We start from the raw sequence: 21,412 nt of genomic DNA, 5'->3' as shown, positions 1-21,412 counted from the left end.
GGGGTACTCTGCAAAACAATTTCATTGAGGGTACTCTGCAAAACAGCCTTATTGGGGATACTCTGCAAAACAGCTTCGTTGGTGATACTCAAAACAGCCTATATGGGGGTGCTCTGCAAAACAACCTCGTTGGATGTACTCTGCAAAGCAGCCTCAATGGCGATACTGTATATAGTAATACTCTGCACTCTTTTGGGGTGTAAAGAATGAGGAGAGCATCAAATAGGGGACGTGGCCATGGTGCTACTGGTGTTGGTGGTGTAGCTTCTGTAGGGACAGGATGTGGTTGATCTATGCCTACTACGAGCCCAAATGAAACACCTTCCTCTGGTGCACACAGGAGACAGGACGTTCTGCATAGTTTCTTAGACTTGAGTACCACTGGACGAATGGTGAGGCCGATGAAGTGACCGCGGGCAAGGCCGCGCATTGGTATCTATGATCTGGCCAAGCAAGATCCCCACACACAGACTCCATCTTGATAACAGTATCTTTACTCGTATACATTTTTAACACAGCAAAGAAAAAAAAAACAATAAATGACAACCGTAAATATGCACAGTAATAACGTGTAGTGATAAGCTGACCCTCACTGTCCCTACTCACATGTTACCAGTCCTTTACTCCAGAAGGATGTGTCCCCCGTCGCAGGCCTGTCTGTCTTTGCAGGAAGGGGTCCCAGCCGGAGAAAAAACAGGAACAACAAATTACGCTGAAAGGAGGGAATACTTCGGCCTCTCGCCAGAGGACCCGCTTACAGTCTCTCTGATCCGGATAGCAGCTTTGGTGGATCCCTTATGTAGTCCACACTCCAGTAGCAGGGAGTGTAATAGCAGTATCCCTCAGCAGTGAAGAAGCTGGGGAAGGCCCCGAGGATATGGTGTCAGGTAAAAGAAATCCCGTTGAGAGTCTCTCCTGCGCCACGCACATGGGCCTGCACACCATCCTGGCTCTTTTCACAGAACACAGCAAACTCTTTTCGCGCTTTTTTCTGCTTCCCACTTTGGTCACGTGACTCTCTAGGGCCGGACACAGGAGGCTCAGTCTTTTTCTCTGTCATCACACCCTGCGCAGGTGCAACCTCTGGCCACAAGGTGGCAACATCATCCTGTGTAATCACTTCTGTAACAGGCTCTATATCAATAATCACCGAACAGCCAGAGCCTACTAGCTCACTACACGCCCCCCCCACTCAAATGTTGGCAGTCCCTGTCAACGACCGGCTCCAGGGCGGCGATGGCTGTGGATGTGACAGGGGGCGGCTGGGAAGAGGGCCACACATATTGGTCTCTGTAGGACTGTCCTGGAGGTACCCCTGCAGTGGTCCTCGTTGTCCGCCTAACGGGTTGGATCCCCTCTCTCCCATCAGTCACCCCACTTTCTTTCCCAGTCGACATGTCAGTAGAGGAGGTAATCGGTTCAAGTGCGTCAGCCGGACGGACAGGGGTAGGCATGCATTCAGTCTCTACATCCCCGGGGTCAGTGTCTCCGACAGTATTAGTGATATCCATCTCTCTAGGTATCACAGTAGGGGAGTCAGGCTGGGAACGGCAGGGGCGCAACATATTACGGTGCAAAGTTCGGATGCTGCCGCTGTCTTCGCCCTGCACTCGATAGACGGGGCCACCGGGGTATGGCTGTCCAATTACTCGATAGACTTCGGTCTCCCACTTGGGCCGGAGTTTCCCTTGCGGCTTCTTTATTCGGACTAGGACCAGTTGACCTACATTCAGTGGGTCTTCTTGTACCGGAAGTGGGTCAGCGTGTACTTGATCCTGAATTTGTCGGCCTACTAGCCGGTAGACAGTCTCCATTCTCTGGCGGTGTGTTTGTAGCCAGGAAGGATAGGTACCACAGGTATCTTCTTCGGAGCTAGACAGTTGCAACTCATGGATGTCTTTGCCTGGATGGCCAAAGAGAAGGGTGTATGGGGTGTATCCGGTGACGGAATGGACCTGATTATTATAGGCCCACAGCAGTTCCGGGAGGAATCGAGGCCAGTCGGGCTTTTTGTCTTCAGCCAAAGTCCGGATCAGTTGTAAGAGGGTCCGGTTAAAGCGTTCACACGCGCCATTCCCTTGTGGATGGTAAGGGGTGGTCCTGGACTTCTTGATTCCATACATTCGTTGGAGTTCTTCAATGACTCGCCCTTCGAAACAAGCCCCCTGATCAGAGTGTAGCCGCTCCGGACACCCGTAGACCCGAACGAATTGCTGACAGATAGCCTGTGCAGCTGATTCAGCAGTCTGATCCTTCGTAGCAACAGCGACAGCGAATTTCGTGAAGTGGTCCACCATCAACAGCTCGAGGGGCCTCGACGTTTTAATAGTCTGGACGGGGGCACGCTGCTCTGCGGACTTGTGGAATTCACAGGTACGGCATGCTTGACAGACGTTTTCAACCAACTTACGGAGCCCCGGACAAAAAATGAACTGCTGGGTCCACCGGAGGGTCTTGTCTATGCCGAAGTGGCCGTTCCTTCTGTGAGCTTCGCCCACCATCTCATGGGCCAACTGCACCGGGACGACAATCTGCAAACACTCCTCCAGCATATGGGATAAAAGGGCCCTGCGACACAGGACTCCATCTTTCACGATCAGCCGATCCCACTGGGCAAGCAGAGCCAAGGCTCCGGTCGATAGTCGGGCTCTCACTTCGGAGGGCGGTTTCTCTTGTTTATTCACATACTGTTTCAGTAAGACGTGCTCGGGATCTCGATCTTGAAGCTTGGCCCATTCTTGCTGGGACAGGGGAGATCCCACTACGGCTTCAATCCCTCCTACCGCATACTGGCGGCTATCTTCTATTTGCTTTGCGAGCCGGGCAAAGTCAGGCATCTCATCTTCCTCCAACTCTTCATCCCGGTCCCCCACTGGCGGGGATGATGTCACTCTAGACAGGCTGTCAGCATTCTGATTCTCATTCCCCGCTCTGTATTTAATTTTGTACTGGAATCTAGAGAGCCTGGCCATCCAGCGCTGTTCCATTGCCCCTAGTTTGGCATTCTCTAGGTGGGCAAGAGGATTGTTGTCCGTCATGACCAGCACTTCCGCTCCTGTCAGATAGCCAGCAAATTTCTCCGTCATAGCCCAAGTCAGAGCCAGGAGTTCCAAGCGGAAGGAGCTGTAATTGATGGGATTCTTTTCGGTGTCACGGAGAGACCTACTGGCATAGGCTATCACGCGTTCTTTATTATCTTGAACTTGAGAGAGGACCGCCCCTAGACCTTGAAGGCTGGCGTCGGTGTGCAACTGAAACGGTAATGTGTAGTCTGCATATGCCAGAACAGGGGGTGATGTTAGAGCAGCCTTAAGTGCCTGAAAGGATTTTTCTCGGTCAGGCCCCCAACTGATGCGTCGTCCTCTGGGGCTGTTCGCGGTCCCTCGGAGAACCTCATGCAGTGGTTCAGCAAGCCGAGCAAAGTCCTTGACAAACCGACGGTAGTAGCCTGCTAGCCCCAGAAAAGCCCAGACTTCTTTGACGGTAGTTGGCTGCGGCCACTCTTGAACGGCTGCTATCTTCTCCGGAGAGGGCTGGACGCCTTCGGCCAAGATCCGGTGACCCAAGTAGTCGATTTCCTGCTGGAACAGATGGCACTTGCTGGGCTTCAACTTCAAGCCGTGTCGCCTCAAGCGCTGGAACACTTGGCCAAGCTTGTGAAGATGATCTTCAAAGGTGGCGGAGTATACCACGATGTCGTCAAGGTATATCAGCGTAAACTCAAAGTTGAAGTCCCCCAGACAGCGTTCCATTAGTCTCTGAAAGGTCCCCGGTGCGTTATTCAAGCCGAACGGCATCCGGTCGAACTCATACAGGCCCATGGGAAGGATGAAGGCGGTCTTTTCCCTGTCCTTCTCACTCATTGGAACCTGCCAATATCCACTGGCCAGGTCTAGGGACGAAAAATATTTGGCCTTCTTCAGGGCGGTCAGTGACTCTTCGATCCGAGGAAGTGGATATGAGTCCCGGAAAGTGCAAGCGTTCAGCCTACGGTAGTCCACGCAAAACCTTAGGGAACCATCTTTCATCTTGACTATCACCACGGGTGCAGCCCACGGGCTCTGGCTTTCACGTACTACTCCGGCGCGTAGCATGGATTCTAACAGGTTTTTCACCTCCTGGTATTGCTGAGGTGGTATCTGCCGGTACCTCTCGCGGATAGGGGGGGTATCGCCCGTGGGTATCTCGTGCTGGATACTGGTGGTACACCCAAAGTCTGTGTCATGCTTTGCAAAGGAGTCTTGGTGTTCCCGCAGAAGTTCCTCCACTTGAAACACTTCTTGTTTGGTGTCCTGAGACGTGTCTAGCTGCACTTTTTCCCGTAGTTTTCGCCCAATGTCTTCATCGTCTACTTGAGCATTTATGGCTGAGACAGTTACCGTCCAGTCGCCTTCTGTAGACGGGGTGAATTCTAGGGGCCCAATGGGATTCACTTCCGTGGGTAGAGCATATACCCGGGCAAGTTGAGTGCCGGCTTCAAGGGCTAGGCCTACGTCTGCGGTGTTGTTTAGCCTGACAGGGACTCTCCCGTTCCTCACGACGGCTAGAGTGCGAGCAACTAGTGGGTTTAGCTTACCCCCACTTGGGGTCTTCGGCTCGATCAACACTTCAACCCCCTCAAGTTGTCGGTGGGTGTTAAGGGGTAAGGAAATGACTGTCTCTTTTTCAGCGGGCAAAGTAATCCGGGTACGGCGTGGCACCGTAATGGCGGCTAGGGGTAGTTGTTCCTCTGCCATCTGTTGAAGTCCAACGGTCCGGATTACGCGCTGGAACGCCAGATGAGTCGGCTTATGTTTGGTGACTTTCTGCCAGTATTTGGTTCCTTTTCTTGTCAACAGCATAAGATCCAGGTCTTTCAAGATGTTCATTCCAACTATCACTGGGGTCTCGGAGCCGAAACCTTCCTTGACGATGACGATCCCTCGTTTCCCTAAGTCCTGTCCGCAGGCCTTTGTGTCCATCCAAGCAACTCCGGTCACTGGAATGGGTAGATTATTAGCCGCAATAATCTTAATGGTGGTGTCTGGGTCACGAGCAGTTCTTGGTTTGAGGTAATTTTCGTAAAACTGTTCAGAGATCGTGGTCACTTGTGACCCGGTGTCCATCAGTCCCTGTACGGCAATTCCTTCCAGGACAACTTCAAGTGTCGGGCTATTCGAGGCAAGAGCACTCCGCCATCGGCTCTGTTTTTCCACATCCCTCTCCTTGGCCTCCCCTGCTGCGCGAGCCTCAGCTGCAGGGGTGTCTAGTTTAACGGCGGCCATTGTGGTGAGGCCCGGCGTGGTAGCTCTGCTTGTGGATATGGCTGGGGTTCAATTCGCTGGTCTGATCGAAATTCCCTTCGCTGGGGTGACTGAGGGTTTGTTCGTTGGTGCGACGGAGGTTGTTGCGGAGGGAAGTGTTGAGGACAACGATTTGCCCTATGGCGAGGATCACCCCATGACCAACACTGTCCCACGGGACGACTAGGCTGTCTTCGCTGGTCTCCCTGTCGGTCTAATGTTAACTGTAATATCTGTCTCTGTAAGTCTGCTACCATCTGTTTCAGGTCTTCCGTGTCACTGTTTGGATTTTTAATGTCAGATATGGATCTGCACGCAGCACCTTGAATCCCCACATCCATGACGGGTCCCCTTGAACGTTCTATGGCTTCCTGTTTGACTTCAGCAAAAGTAAGAGCCGGCATCATCCGGATCAAGTCCTGTAACGTGCGGTTAAGATACTGGTCTCTCAGTCCTATTACAAATTGGTCTCTCAGTACCAGGTCACGAGAAGCCATACCAGCTAGTTGCTCCCCTTTTCCACAGGTTTGTTCAAGGAGTACCTGAAGGGCGTTCGCATATTGGGGAATATCCTCCCATTCAAGCTGCATCCGTCTAAAGAACATGTGTCGCAGTGTTCCCTGGTATGTGGTCGGCCCATAGGTGTTCACCAGCACCCGCACCAAATCATCTACTGTACGCTGGCCCCTGACCGTCTCCAGTCTGACTGTCGTCCATGCCTCCCCCACTAGCGTCAGTACCGCCATTTCTGCCAAGGTCTTAGGGTCAATATTATACATTTCCCCCAGTATCCGGACTTGTTCCGTCCACTCTGGTACAGGGTAGTTTCGTCCGCCAAATTTCCTGACCTGATTCACAATAGACACCGGCGGGGCTTTCTGACTGTACACATGGCCTGGGTGGGAATCCTGTTGGTCACAGATCCTGCCGACTACGCCAGATGAAGTGACTGCGGGAAAGGCCGCGCATTGGTATCTATGATCTGGCCAAGCAAGATCCCCACACACAGACTCCATCTTGATAACAGTATCTTTACTCGTATACATTTTTAACACAGCAAAGAAAAAAAAAACAATAAATGACAACCGTAAATATGCACAGTAATAACGTGTAGTGATAAGCTGACCCTCACTGTCCCTACTCACACGTTACCAGTCCTTTACTCCAGAAGGATGTGTCCCCCGTCGCAGGCCTGTCTGTCTTTGCAGGAGGGCGTCCCAGCCGGAGAAAAAACAGGAACAACAAATTACGCTGAAAGGAGGGAATACTTCGGTCTCTCGCCAGAGGACCCGCTTACAGTCTCTCTGATCCGGATAGCAGCTTTGGTGGATCCCTTATGTAGTCCACACTCCAGTAGCAGGGAGTGTAATAGCAGTATCCCTCAGCAGTGAAGAAGCTGGGGAAGGCCCCGAGGATATGGTTTCAGGTAAAAGAAATCCCGTTGAGAGTCTCTCCTGCGCCACGCATGAGGGCCTGCACACCGTCCTGGCTCTTTTCACAGACCACAGGATACTCTTTTCGCGCTTTTTTCTGCTTCCCACTTTGGTCACGTGACTCTCTAGGACCAGACACAGGAGGCTCAGTCTTTTTCTCTGTCATCACACCCTGCGCAGGTGCAACCTCTGGCCACAAGGTGGCAACATCATCCTGTGTAATCACTTCTGTAACAGGCTCTATTTCAATAATCACCGAACAGCCAGAGCCTGCCAGCTCACTACACCAGAACAGGTAGAAGCGGTTTTAGATTGGATGGCTGAGAGTTTCTCATGTTCCTTAGCTTTGTCTTCCACCTCACCCCCTTACAAATCAGCCAAGCAGCCTGAGCTCCAAGCCATGCAGCAGTCATTTCTTCTTTTTGATGACTCCACTGGCTGTGGTTCCGTGGGTCATCCACCTGGCCCTGTCCCACAAGTTGAAGAGATTGAGTGCACTGATGTCCAATCACTTGTTCTGTTCAAGGATGAGCACGTGAAAATGGTCAGTGGAACACCGCAAAACATCTCTGATATTAATGACAAAACACAGGTGCCAACTGCTGTGGCTTTATGCAGTGTGCAGTTCGACAAGGAGGGCAGATGTGAGGAGTGGGTGGAAGAGCATAACGAGGATGATAAGGTCCAAGACCCCACATGGAGTGAAGCCCATCTGAGTGATATGGGCAGTTCGGAGGAAGAGGTGGTGGTCACGCTGTACTAGCTGCACAGCAAAAGAGGAAGCAGGGTGCAAAAGTACAGTGGCTGGCCGGCTCTAACCAGTACGTCGCCTGCTACTGCCCACAGCGTTGACAAAGTGAGAACACCAAAGCCAGCTCAAAAGAGCTCCCTGGCATGGCATTTCTTTAGGTAATGTGCTGACGACAAGACATGGGTGGTTTGCACGCTGTGCCATCAGAGCCTGAAGTGTGATATAAATGTTCTTAAATTGAGTACCACCTGCATGAAGAAGCATCTGAATGCAAACCTCCAGCTGCAGTGGAGTACACACGTGAAAAACCAGGAAATATCTGAGGCTCCTCCTGCTCTCTCTTCTGCTGCGGTCTCGGCTTTTTCCTCCCGTTCTCAAGCAACAGGGCCACCTGGCTCCCCGTAAAGAGAGGATGTGACAGAACCATCCCCCGCATTGTCATGGCGCATTCCCACACTGCCCCATGGAAATGTTCAGCTGTCTATCCCCCAAAAACTGGAGAGAGAGCAAAAGTACCCCCCCAGCCACCAACGTGACCTGGTCCTGAATGCAAGCATTTCAAAATTCTTGGCCTTAAAATGTTACCATTCTAGCTGGTGGAGACTGATGCTTTAAAAAAAACTTATGGCAGTGGCTGTCCCACAGGACGTAGTTCCCAGACGCCACTACTTGTCCAGGCGGGCCATCCCTGCCCTGTACGAACATGTTGCGGACAAGATCAGGTGTGCACTGTGCAACGCCATTAGTGGTATGGTCCACACAACCACTGATACGTAGACCAGTAAGCATGGGCAGCGATGTTATGTCTCCCTAAGTGCCCATTGGGTAAATGTAGTGGCTGCTGAGTCTGAGACCGAAAGCATTTTGGCGCATGTCCTACCACCACCGAGGATTGCTTGATGTTTCTCTGTCCATGTTGCCTCCTCCTCATACTCTGCTGTTTCCATCGTCTCCTCATCTGGTCAGCATAACACTTGAACCACTAACTTCAGCACAGCCAAGGGGAAACAACAACAGGTTATTCTGACACTCATCTGTTTGGGGAAAAATCACATACCGCACAGGAGGTGTGAACAGGAATCAAACAACAGATTGATGAGTGGTTGGTGCCGCTGAACCTCAAGCCAGGTCCGGTGGTGTGCGTGCATAATGGGCAAAATCTTGTAGCATCTCTGGGACTAGCCGGTTTGACACACATCCCTTGCCTGGCGTATAAGCTGAATTTGGCTGTGCAGAGCTTCCAGAAAAATGAGTCTGACATGTCAGACCTGCCACAGAAAGTACGGGACGTCTGTGAGAGCTTTCGGCGTTCTCATCCTGCTGCTGCTCACCTGTCTGCGCTGCTGCTTCACTTTTAACTTCCCACTCACCGCCTCATATGAAACCTACCCAGAAGTTGGAAATCCACCTTGAAATTCTGGAGAGACTGTGCGAGAAGCAACATTTTAAGTAATTTCCCTATCCACATTTGTTTACATGGCAATTGTCCTGCTCTTACCCCCATTTGCTGCCTTTGGCAGCCCCTAGCCCTTAATACGACCATTTTACAGCCCTTTTATAGCACCAAAGTTCGGGTGCTCATTGATTTCTACTGGGTTCGGGTTCAAGTTCGGGTAGAGTTCTGGTACTCGAACCAAAGATTGGACTAAGGTTCGATCGAACCCGACGAATCTGAACATCCAAAGGTCTGCTCATCCCTACACACACTGGCCAAAGATAAAAAACAGTAAACATAATTAGGCTGGATCAAACAAACCACATCATCTCAGATGTTTAAGCTCAATGCACATTTTATCATAGCTTCATCAGATACATCAGGAGACAGGTATTTGCTTCCTGATGAAGCTATGGTGAAACAAGTGTCAGGCGTAAATATTTGAGGTGATGTGATTTGTTTGATCCAGTCTTATTGTGTTTACTGTTTCTTATCGTTTGCCCATGTGTGGCCTCGGCAGCACATTTAGTCCAAACTAGCTGCAATTGAAATCTGGGCTGAGTTTGACCTATGGGTACAGTAGACCCCGCCACTTGAATGGGTTTGCTGAGTGCTGATACTTGCATTGCTGTCAAAAATTAAATTGATTTAGATCCATTAACAGCATTCCATCCACAAAGTGTCTAGCCGCAGGAACCATCAGCAAACAGCAGTTATCTGTTGCAGAGGGTGTTTAATGTGCCATCAGCAGGGGCATTAAAGCATTACATGGTGCCATTTTAAAGTGTAATGCTATTTGTAACTGCTCTTTCTAAAAAAGGGGAGTCTGGAAATATTCCTCCCTCCATCAATTGAAAAAATGACAGTGTATTATGCAGTAGGTCTGTACATTAATAACATCCCATCTTATGAGATCCAAAATAAATTTTCAAGAACTTCTGGGTAGTGATGAGCGAGCACTAAAATGCTCGGGTGCTCGATGCTCGGGTCAAGCCCATTGGAATACTCGGGTGCTTGACCCGAGCAACGAGCCCAATGTAAGTCTATGGGAAACTCAAGCATTTTTCAGGCGGCTCCCCCCAGCGGTCTGCAGAGGGCCTAAAAATTGTCCAAATCGATGGGAACAGTGCTCTAATGACATGGGGACAGCAAGGGGAAGACCCCTGGAAGCATTTCTGACTTTCAGGTCACTTCTGTCAACAACGTTGTCAGAGGTATTATGCCACTTTTACGGACTCACAATAAAACATACCAAAACGAAACCAAAATGGATTTTCCTGGGAAATATGTTAAGGAACATCCTTTCCAGGGTATTGACTTGTATATTAGGCAAAATGAATAACCAAAAACAAAACACTCCTCCACACCTTGGGCTATGTTCACACGTAGTGTTTTTGATACGTTTTTTCACTTTTGTATTGCTTTCAACCGTGACAAATGCATTCACCAGGAAATGTCATTTTAACATTTTACAACCTTATCTGGCCATGTGGTGTGTGAGATATCACCAGACACATCGTGTTTCATTTATGAAGGAGGGACTCTGAAAGTCACAAAGCCTATTTTTATAGGGCCATCAGGTAGCCTTTACTATTCTTAAAGGACCAGCAGTCGGCCCTCACTATTCTTAGCGAGCCATCAGCCGGCTATGTTTTATTGTTCCCATTACTAAAGAGTGGGTCTCCTATACTGTTATTGCGTATGCAGTGAGTACCAGGGCAACCCAAAATTTGGACGCACCCCAATACCACTTTGAAAATTTGGATGCACCCCAATACCCCTTTGAAGAGACTTAGAGGGGGCATCCTGAAAACAATGTTCCCATTATTAGGAAGTAGGTCTCCCATTGTGCTTGCCTATGCAGTGAATGCAAGGGTTGCCAAAAATTTGGAGGCACTTCAAAGCCCCTTGGAAGAGACATGGAGGTCAGATGGCCTCCTCAAAATAATGTTCCCATTATTAGGAAGTGGGTCTCCCATAGTGCTGGCCTATGCATTGAATGCAAGGGTTGCCAAAAATTTGGAGGCACTCCAATGCCCCTTGGAAGAGACATAGAGGGCCTCATGAAAAAATGTTCCCATTATTAGGAAGTGGGTCTCCCATATTGTTGACCTATGCCTTGAATGCCAGGGTTGCCAAAACTTTGGAGGCATTTCAATGCCCCTTGGAAGAGACATGGAGGTCAGAGGGACTTCTGAAAACAATGTTCCCATTATTAGGAAGTGGGTCTCCAATGGTGTTTGCCTATGAAGTGAATGCAAGGGCTGCCAAAAATTGGGGGGCACTCCAATACCCCTTGGAAGAGACTTGGAGGAGGGTCTCATTAAAAAATGGTCCCATTAGAAAGGAGCGGGCCTCCTATACTTGTAATGCCCATGCACTAAGTGTATGGGCTGACAAATATTTACCCCAGGGGGGTATACATGAACATACTGTATAATTTTTTTTTTTTACAGGCATCATAAACACGCTTTTAAAAAATTATGTGGGTGTTGCATCACAGACTTCGGTCACCCTGGTGATATGGTGGTAGAGGATGAGGAGAAGGAGGAGGACAAGAGCAAATAGCCAAAATCAGGAAGTGTATACCCATGTGTGGGTGTGAAAAGGTGCATGGGAATACACCTCCCAAGAAAAGACACTGGATTTGAGTTTATGTTACACTGCTATCATTCGGTGGTGTTGAGAAGTCTGGCCCAATCCAGCCCTTGTTCATTTTTATAAAAGTCAGCCTGTCAACATTTTCAGTTGACAGGCAGATGCAGTTATAATTCCACCAGCGGCACTAAAAACCCTCTCTGATAAAACGCTGGCGGCAGGGCAGGCCAGGACCTCCAAGGCATAGAGAGCCAGTTCATTCCACGTATCCAGCTTGGATACCCAATAATTAAAAGGCTCAGAGGAATCATGGAGGACGTTGGTATGGTCGGCAAGGTACTCCCTCAGCATCTTCCCAAACTTTGCACTCCTTGAGAGAGTACCCCGTGCCTCTGGGCTTCTGCGATGGAAGGGGCTGAGAAAATTCTCCCAGAATTTTGACAGTCTTCCCCTGCCTCTGCTGGATTGAAGTTGTCTCTCTCGCCTGTACTCCTTGGTTGTCCAACGAAGTGTGCCCTCTGCCGCCAGCATTTTCAGATGGGAATTTTTTTAATAGTTCCGCAAGAAGGGCCTTCTGGTACAGCCCCATGTTTGTAGACCTGTCCACCTCAGGAATAAGAGATATAAAGTTCTCCTTGTAGCGTGGGTCTAGAAGTGTCACCAACCAGTAATGACTGTCACCAAAATTTTGAGAACGTGAGGGTCATGGGAAAGGCAGGTAACATAAACTCTGCCATGCGTGCCAGACTACTAACAGGCAAGACTTCCGTGTCCTCACCAAGAGGATGACTGACCATGCTCTCCTCCTCCTCCTCTCTGTCCTCTGGCCATCCACGCTGAACAGACGGTATGACAGCTGTGCAGGTAGTACCATCTATAGTGCATGAATTTAGCTCCTGTTCTTCCTCCTCCTCTTCCTCATTGTCATCCAATCCACGTTGGGATGAGATGAGGCTGGGCTGTGTGTAATCACCCTGTATGGTTCCTTGCTCCATCTCATTGTGCTCCGCCTGCAATGCATCCTCTTTGATTGTGAGCAGAGAGCGTTTCAGAAGACAGAGAATCGGGATGGTGATGCTAATTATGGCATCATCGCCGCTCACCATCTAGGTGGATTCCTCAAAGTTTTGGAGGGTGGCACATATGTCTGACATCCATGTCCACTCCTGAGGTCTTATGTGTGGAGTCTGAAATGAATACCGAGGGCCTTGTTGATGCTAGTACTCAACAACTGCCCTCTTCTGCTCACAAATCCTTCCCAACATCTGCAGTGTAGAGTTCCAACTTGTGGGGACATCACACACCAGTCTGTGAGCCGGAAGCTGCAAACGCTGCTGAAACACGGCAAGGGCGTGGGAAGATGTAGGTGACTTTATAAAATGGGCACACAGGCGGCATACTTTAACGAGCAGATCCGGCAGCTCCGGGTAGGATTTGAGATCCCCTGAACAATGAGGTTAAGCACATGGGCCAGGCATGGTACGTGTGTGAGCTCGCCTCGCCTCAGAGCCGCCACCAGGTTCCGGCCATTGTCACACACGACCACGACTGTCCACAACTCTTCAGCATTGTGCGGTTTGTCACCTAAGCATATTAGCTTCAGCACAGCCTGTTGCTGCTTGGCCGAGGCAGAGCTGCAGTGCTTCCAGCTTGTGACTGATGTGGTCATTTCAGAGAAGGAAGCTGAAGAGGAGGAGGAGGCTAAGGAGGATGAGGTGCAGGAGCTGTAGACCTTGGGGGCAACCCTGATTGACCTAGGGCCTGCAATCCTTGGCGTCGGGAGGACGTGTTCCGTCCCAAGGTCCGACTGGGTCCCGGCTTCCACTATGTTAACCCAGTGTGCCGTGAGCGAGATGTACCATCCCTGCCCACAAGCACTTGTCCACGTGTCCGTGGTTAAGTGGACTTTCCCGGTAACTGCGTTGTTGAGGGCATGGCTAATGTTTTGGGACACGTGCTTGTGTGATGCAAGGATGGCACACAGGGAGAAATAGTGGTGGCTGGGGACTGAGTACCGAGGGATGGCTGCCGCCATCAGGTTGCGGAATGCTTCCGTCTCCACAAGCCTAAAAGGCAACATTTTGAGCGCAAAAAGTCGTGAAATGTGAGAATTTAGTAGTGTGGCCTGTGGGGTGTTGGCTGCATATTTGCGCTTGCGTTCCAAGTACAGGGGTATGGACAACTGAACGCTGCGCTGGGACAAGGACATAGAAGTGGTTCCTGATGCTGCTACTTGAGAGTGTGCAATGACAGGTGCAGGGCAGGAGGCATCTTCGCATGCATCATGGACAGGGGATTGGCTTGCATGCAGAACAGCGCAAGAAGCAATGGTGCCACTGGCAGACACTGTTCCTGGACCCTGGGGTTTGGCCCACAAAGTTGGGTGCTTTGCTGTCATGTGCCTGATCATGTTGGTGTTGGTCAGGCTGGTCGTTTTACCACCCCTGCTGATGCTGGCCTGGCAGGAGGTGCAAATGGCCTTTTAACCCCATATCGGCAGAGTCTTTAAAAAACAACCAGACTCGGGAAGACCTAACAGATGTACTGGCAACTTCTTCGTGTTGGTGTTACGGGGAACGGTTGCCTGCCTTCTGTCTGCGGCCACCAGACTGCTTCTTCCTGCCTGTTGGGGTGCTCTGCCTCCCTCCCCCTGTGTGCTGCTGTCCTCGCTCTGCATGTCCTACTGCCAGGTTGGGTCAGTTACTATATCATCCACCACCTCATCTTCCACTTCCCCACTCATCTTCCTCCTGACTTTCTGGCAATTGTGTCTCATCATCGTCAACCTCTTTTGACACTTTCCCACCGGTGCCTTCGTGTGACCATGGCTGCTCAAATATTTGGGCATCGCTACACGCGATCTCCTCTTGCCCCGCTTCAAGTGGACTGGGCGAGAGGCCCGAATCTATAAATGGAAAAGTGAACAGCTCTTCAGAGTGTCCAAGTGTGGGATCAGTTGTCTCTGGGTACTCGGAATGGTGGGAGGAAGGAGGATCTGAGTGAGGAATATGTGGTGTGTGGTGGTGGTGGCTAAGTGACAGGAAGCTTTTTCCGCTATTCAACCAACAACCTTTTGACAGTTCTCTGGGTTCAATAGTGGTGTGCTGCAGTCCCCTAGGAATTGGGACAGGAAGGTCAGGCGAGAAGATGTGGGTGTTTGTTGTGGCACAATTTCAGCTTGCCCACAGCCTTGTCCTCGGTTTCTGCATGCACCATCAACATCACGTCCAGTTCCCCGTCCCTTGCCACATGCCTTGCCCATTTTAAATGGAGGACAGTATCTTCCACACTCACTACAAATGACTGAGTTTGGACTGAGTGGGCGGTTACAATACCTGGCCTGTAGGTAACTGTTTTGAACAGCAAACTGGTGTCAATTGCTTCACTGGCACACAAACAAATTTTTAATGGAGGCCAGAATTGGCAGTATTTTCTGAAAACGTATATGTGATCCGTGTGATGGAGAATACACACTTTTAAATAGCTGGATTTCTAGAGGTGTAATATGGAAAGGACCTGGCTGTATTCTGCAGTGCAACAAGCAAATGGCGCAGAAAAACGGTGTTCTCTGGACTGCTTTTTAAGCAAATAACGAGGATTATGATCCAAAAAAAGTATTCCTGGCCCCTGAGACCTGGGCCTTTGTCTAGAAATATCTAACAGCAGCAGAAGGCAGAATTGGAATGGAGCCTCTTGTGCTATATGCACTGCAGTCTGCTTTATACACTGCCTGCCTGCCTATATACCCTGCCTGCCTGATATCTCTGCAGATGGATTAGCCCTCAGAAGGACTGTTTGTTAAGACGGATATGTGTAATGTACGGTTTTTCTCCCTACACTACCTAATACACAAGCAATCTCTCCCTATCTCAGCAGCACCTCTCCCTACTCTGCCTGGTTCTGGAGTGACTGTGACGAGCATGGTGGCGCCAGGTCTGATATACACCTGATGACGCTATGCGGCCAGCCAATCACTGTAATGCCACAACCACCATGGCTGCGGCATTACAGTGAGTGGCAGGCAATCCCTGCATGTTGATTAGTGCTCTAAAGAGCAGGGAGGGGACCCGAGCATCCGCCTGAGATTCTCGCAATTACTCTGCGAGCTCCGAGCATCTCTAGTACTGAGATGCTCGGGCGAGTACCGAGTACTTGCGAGTATGCTCGCTCAACACTGCTTCTGGGAAAAACTTTTTTCCACTGGACAAAATGTCCAAGTAAACTGTTAAACGCATTTCTAATATGCTCACGTGAAAATAGCAAATAGTTACGTGTCATTTTTTTTTCCTAGCTGAGCCAAACATATGGACCAGTCTATACCACCTACTTAGCAAACTATCGGATAATAATACTAATTGGCTACGATGCCGTGAAGGAGGCATTGGTGGACTACAGCGACGTGTTTAGTGATAGGGGAGACACAGGATTTGGAGAATTTTTTTTGAAGGAGTCTGGTAAGTTGCAAAAATAAATAAATAGAAATCTTGAAATATTCACACTGCCCACTATGATATTCTACACTCAAGTTTTCTGTTATTTTCAGGAATGTTACATGTACATTAGCAGCACTAGACTGATTCAGACCCTATCTTTTGTATTGAAACATCTGATGAGCATGTGCAAAGGGAAAGGAGTAGATTAGCTGGGAAGTGACATCACATGCTGTGGATCTTGTCTTACAAGCTGTCTATAGAGGTGAAATCTGTTATTGCAAATCCATCTGTAATGATAATGAGATTGTTTAAAAGCCTTCCATAGAAAACAAGATGTACAAATCTAAAATAGACCCATATACATATATATATACATATATATATATATATATATATATATATATATATATATATATATATATGGCGCCCCTGCGGGTCCAATTGCCACAGAGGTACTGCATGTCAGCCAGAGGGGTGGTACCCCACTCTCAGGTATGGAGGGAGCACTACCCGGGACCCACATACCCACATCCAACACTACACCACTCCAGACTAGCAGGAGCGGCAAGATGCACTTGGTCACTATCTTTGGCTGGAAGGGGGGGGGACCAAGAGAGAGGGAACCATGTAGTAGGTGTGGGTGAAGGAAGGAGTTTAGGGGAGCACTGAGGGAAGCATATAAAAAGAAGGGTGTAAAGATCTAGAAGGAGTTCAGAGACAGTTCTGCTCAGGGGAGTAGTTGAGTTCAGTTCTGCTCAGGAGAGCAGAGGAGTGGGGCCCAGTGAGAGAGGCCCAGGAGGAGAGTTGGAGAGAGGACAGGAGCTGTGAGAAAGGCTCCAGATATAGAGGGGATCCTAGGGGCATGGTGAGTGCGGAGTCCACCCGTGCGCCCGAGTTCACGCTGTCCGTGGAGGGATCAGGCCGCAGTAGGGGACCGGCCAAAGACTAGTGGAGTACTTCAAGCTTCAGCTAGCAAACCGGAGGTTGCAGTATCTTCAAGTGCCGTAGCCACAACCTACACATAATCGCTGCAAAGGTGGCCATATAGGGGACTCAGAGGACGTCGCCCAATAAGGCCTGCACCCACTGGCTCGGGACACTGTGTATTCGGCGCAGGGCAGGACGGCAAAAGTCAGCGCAGAGAGACGACCTGGGAAGGTACATAAGAGAGGGGTCACGTTCAAGTGCTTCCAAAATATCTGAGAGTTGGCTGGATCACTTCCCCAGAGGACACAGGACGACATGGGCGGTTACAAATTGGTAACTGTAACCTGGAGAACTTAACAACTGTGAGTAAAACCTGAAGACTGTACCCCACTGTGTCCTTGAATAATTGCTGCGCCATCACCTGCCTTGCACTACATCAGCAGCATCTACAACAACCATCTCATATACTGCCCTGGGGCTTAGCTCTGCACGTGGAGAGCTGCACTATCTCAGCTGCGTCACCAACAGCCCCAGTGGATCTGCACCGCAGCGGCATCCCCCTATAGCCGCATACCACAGGTGGCGTCACGAACATTAACCCCCAAATCTTTATTTCCCCAATTGACACTCTTCTTTATTTGACCGCCCTGGGCCATGGTCCGGGTCACTGTCACCGTGACAACCCCAATAGAAAAGGACCGGCCCGGCTACTGAGTACCCCACGGCCCAGGGGGCGCGTCATATATATATATATATATATATATATATATATATATATATACATATATATTTTTTTTTTTTTTTTACAATGCTACTTACTTGGGAGCTATCCGAGGTATGACAGGAACCCTTTCTATTAAAAGTCCGGCTGGTTTATTTCAGTCGTCATAAACCACATCACAGAGAACTTAAATATAGTCTTTGACCGTTACCAAGTAAAACATAAAGTAACAAGTCCATATAATAGTGCTGGTTAGTCCGTCTGGCTTAAAGTCCAACTTTTTAGTCCTTTAGCAAAAGCACTCAATCCAGGAGATCTGGAAACTGCATACACCCAGCCATGTGTGTTACAAACAGCACTCAATTTACCAAGTGAATCACACCCAGGGGTGGAGATATGGTGAGCAGCCATTTAGCTGCTCATAATCCACCTGTCATGATTTATTAACCCCTTTTAGTCCTATCTGCACTAAAGCATTACTTCAGGCACAGTTGTGCTCAAAAGTTTACATACCCCAGCAGAATTTTTCCTTTCTTGGCCTTGTTTCAGAGAATATGAATGATAAGAAAAAAAACTTTTTCTCCACTCATGGTTATTGGTTGGGTGAAGCCATTTATTGTCAAACTACTGTGTTTTCTCTTTTTAAATCTTAATGACTACCAAAAACATCCAAATGACCCTGATCAAAAGTTCACATACCCTGGTGATTTTGGCCTGATAACATGCACAGAATTTGACACAAATGGGTTTGAATGGCTACTAAAGGTAACATCCTCACCTGTGACCTGTTCGCTTGTAATCAGTGTGTGTGCATAAAAGCTGAGTGAGTTTCTGGGATCCAGACAGACTCTTGCATCTTTCATCCAGCCACTGATGTTTCTGGATTGTGAGTCATGGGGAAAACAAAAGAAATGTCAATAGATTTAACGTAAAAGGTAGTTGAACTGTATAACACAGGAAAGGGATACAAAAAAATATCCAAGGAATTGATAATGCCAGTCAGCAGCATTCAAACTGTGATTAACAAATGGAAAATCAGGGGTTCTGTTAAAACCAAACCACGGTCAGGTAGACCAACAAAAATTTCAGCCACAACTGCCAGGAAAATTGTTCGGGATGCAAAGAGAATCCACAAATAACATCAGCTGAAATTCAGGACTCTCTGAAAACTAGCAGTGGATCGCTGATGTTTTGGAGATGTGTGAGCTACAAGGGCACAGGAAACTTTGTAGAAGTTGAAGGAAACATGAATTCAGCACGTTATCAGCAAATAATGGAGGCAAATTTGCACTCATTAGCCCGGAAGCTGCGCATGGGACGTACTTGGAAGTTCCAACATGACAATAATCCAAAACAAAAGGCCAAGTAGACCTGTCATTGGCTATAGCAGAACAAAGTGAAGGTTCTGGAGTGGCGGTCTCAGTCAAATGACCTTAATATCATTGAGCCACTCTGGGGAGATCTCAAGCGCGCAGTTCATGCTAGATAGCCCAGGAATTTACAGGAACTGGAGGCTTTTTGCCAAGAAGAATGGGCAGCTTTACCATCTGAGAAAATAAAGAACCTCATCCACAACTACCACAAAAGACTTCAAGCTGTCATTGATGTTAGAGGGGGCAATACAGGGTATTAAGGACTGGGGTATGTGAACTTTTGATCAGGGTCACTTGGATGTTTTTGGTTGTCATTAAGATTTAAAAAGAGAAAACACAGTAGTTTGACAATAAATGGCATCACCCAACCAATAGCCATGAGTGGAGAAAAAGTTTTTTTGGTATCATTCATCTTCTCTGAAATAAGGCTAAGAAAGGAAAAATTCTGCTGGGGTATGTAAACTATTGAGCACAACTGTATATCTCCCATCTACTCTGTATCTAACAGCCACCTTACATATAAATATAAGATATATCTATAATATAACCGGGGATGCGTCCCTCTGTCTGAAACCTCGATAGACTGCGCAAGCGCGACGCGCAGTCTGGCTCCAGACAGAAGAACGCATGGAGCCGTTACAGGTAAGAGGAGTGTATGGTGCCGGAGATCGTGGTATGCGTAGACACTGAACGCATACCGCGATCTCTTGCACCTTACTTACATACTTACCTGACCGGGAGGAGCGTTGACGCATTGGGGTGAGGGGTACCATGCATACCTGGATGAGAGGTACCACACATACCAGGATTGGGGGGGATGAGGGGTACCACACATACCAGGATTGGGGGGATGAGGGGTACTACACATACCCAAATTGGGGGGGATGAGGGGTACCTCACATAGCAGGATTGGGGGGATGAGGGGTACCGCACATACCAGGATTGGGGGATGAGGGGTACCACGCATACCAGGATTGGGGGGATGAGGAGTACCACACATACCAGGATTGGGGTGAGGGGTACCACGCATACCAGGATGAGAGGTACCACACATACCAGGATTGGGGTGAGGGTTGCCACGCATACTGGGATTGGGGGTGAGGGGTGCCACGCATACCGGGATTGGGGATGAGGGGTGCCACGCATACCGGGATTGGGGATGAGGGGTGCCACGCATACCGGGATTGGGGATGAAGGGTGCCACACATACCGGGATTGGGGATGAGGGGTGCCATGCATACCGGGATTGGGGATGATGGGTGCCATGCATACCGGGATTGGGGATGAGGGGTACCATGTATACAGGGATTTGGATGAGGGGGGCCATGCATACCAGGATGATGGATACCATACATACCAGGATAGGGATGAGGGATGGGGTACCATGCATACCAGGATTAGAGTTGAGGGGTACCATGCATACCAGGAATGGGGGTGAAGGGTGCCATGCATATCGGGATTGGGGATGAGGCGTGCCATGCATACCGGGTTTGGGGATGAGGGGTGCCATGCATACCGGGATTGGGGATGAGGGGTACCATGCATACCGGGATTGGGGATGAGGGGTGCCATGCATACCAGGATTGGGGATGAGGGGTGCCATGCATACCGAGATTGGGGATGAGGGGTGCCATGCATACCAGAATTGGGGATGAGGGGTGCCATGCATACCAGGATGAAGGATACCATACATACCAGGATAGGGATGAGGGATGGGGTACCATGCATACCAGGATAGGGATGAGGGATGGGGTACCATGCATACCAGGATTGGGGTTGAGGGGTGCCATGCATACCAGGATTGGGGGATGAGTGGTGCCATGCATACAAGGATTGGGGTTGAGGGGTATCATGCATACCAGGATTAGGGGTGAGTGGTGCCATGCATACCAGGATTGGGGGTGAGGGGTGCCATGCATACCAGGATTGGGGGTGAGGGGTGCCATGCATACTAGGATTGGGGGTGAGGGGTGCCATGCATACCAGGATGGGGTTGAGGGGTGCCATGCATACCAGGATAGGATGGTGGGGACAGGATGGGGGCAGCACAAATACCAGGAGGGGGGCAGCACAAACCAGCATGGGAGACCATATACCAATAAAAATGCTCGCCACCCGGGCGTAGAGCGGGTTCAATAGCTAGTATATATATATATATATATATATATATATATATATCTTTTAATTCATATAACTCTTTAAATTTTATAAAAGGATTAGGAAAGTACATCCTTGTTAACATGCCACAGTTTTGTCACGTGAAAAATCATACCAAGAAGTATTTTTTACCACCTTTAAAATTGCCTATAATAATCTGTAAAAATGAATCGAGACACAAACTAAAATAATTTTGTCGGTGAAAAAAAATTACAATTAAAATTATGTGGCTACATAAGTGTGAACACTGTCTTATAATATGGGATCTAGTTTTGTTCAGAATTAGCCAATCACATTTTAGT

The 21,412-nt window shown here is 49.0% G+C and overlaps 1 protein-coding gene across 1 annotated transcript in view; it reads left to right on the top strand.

Moving 5' to 3' along the window:
• The window catches only part of LOC141154992 (cytochrome P450 2A4-like), an 80,256-nt gene that overhangs the window by 7,222 nt on the left and 51,622 nt on the right, over nt 1-21,412 (top strand). Inside the window, exon 2 of the mRNA XM_073641581.1 lies at nt 15,791-15,953. Coding sequence (XP_073497682.1) covers nt 15,791-15,953 — 163 coding nt within the window. The remainder of the gene's footprint in view (nt 1-15,790; nt 15,954-21,412) is intronic.

The sequence above is a fragment of the Phyllobates terribilis genome, unplaced genomic scaffold (genome assembly GCF_046119375.1).
Source record: "Phyllobates terribilis strain yellow unplaced genomic scaffold, ASM4611937v1 Scaffold_7__3_contigs__length_470593459, whole genome shotgun sequence".
NCBI lineage: Eukaryota > Metazoa > Chordata > Amphibia > Anura > Dendrobatidae > Phyllobates > Phyllobates terribilis.
Note: the sequence above shows the minus strand (reverse complement) of the source record. Positions and strands in the feature narration are given on the sequence as shown.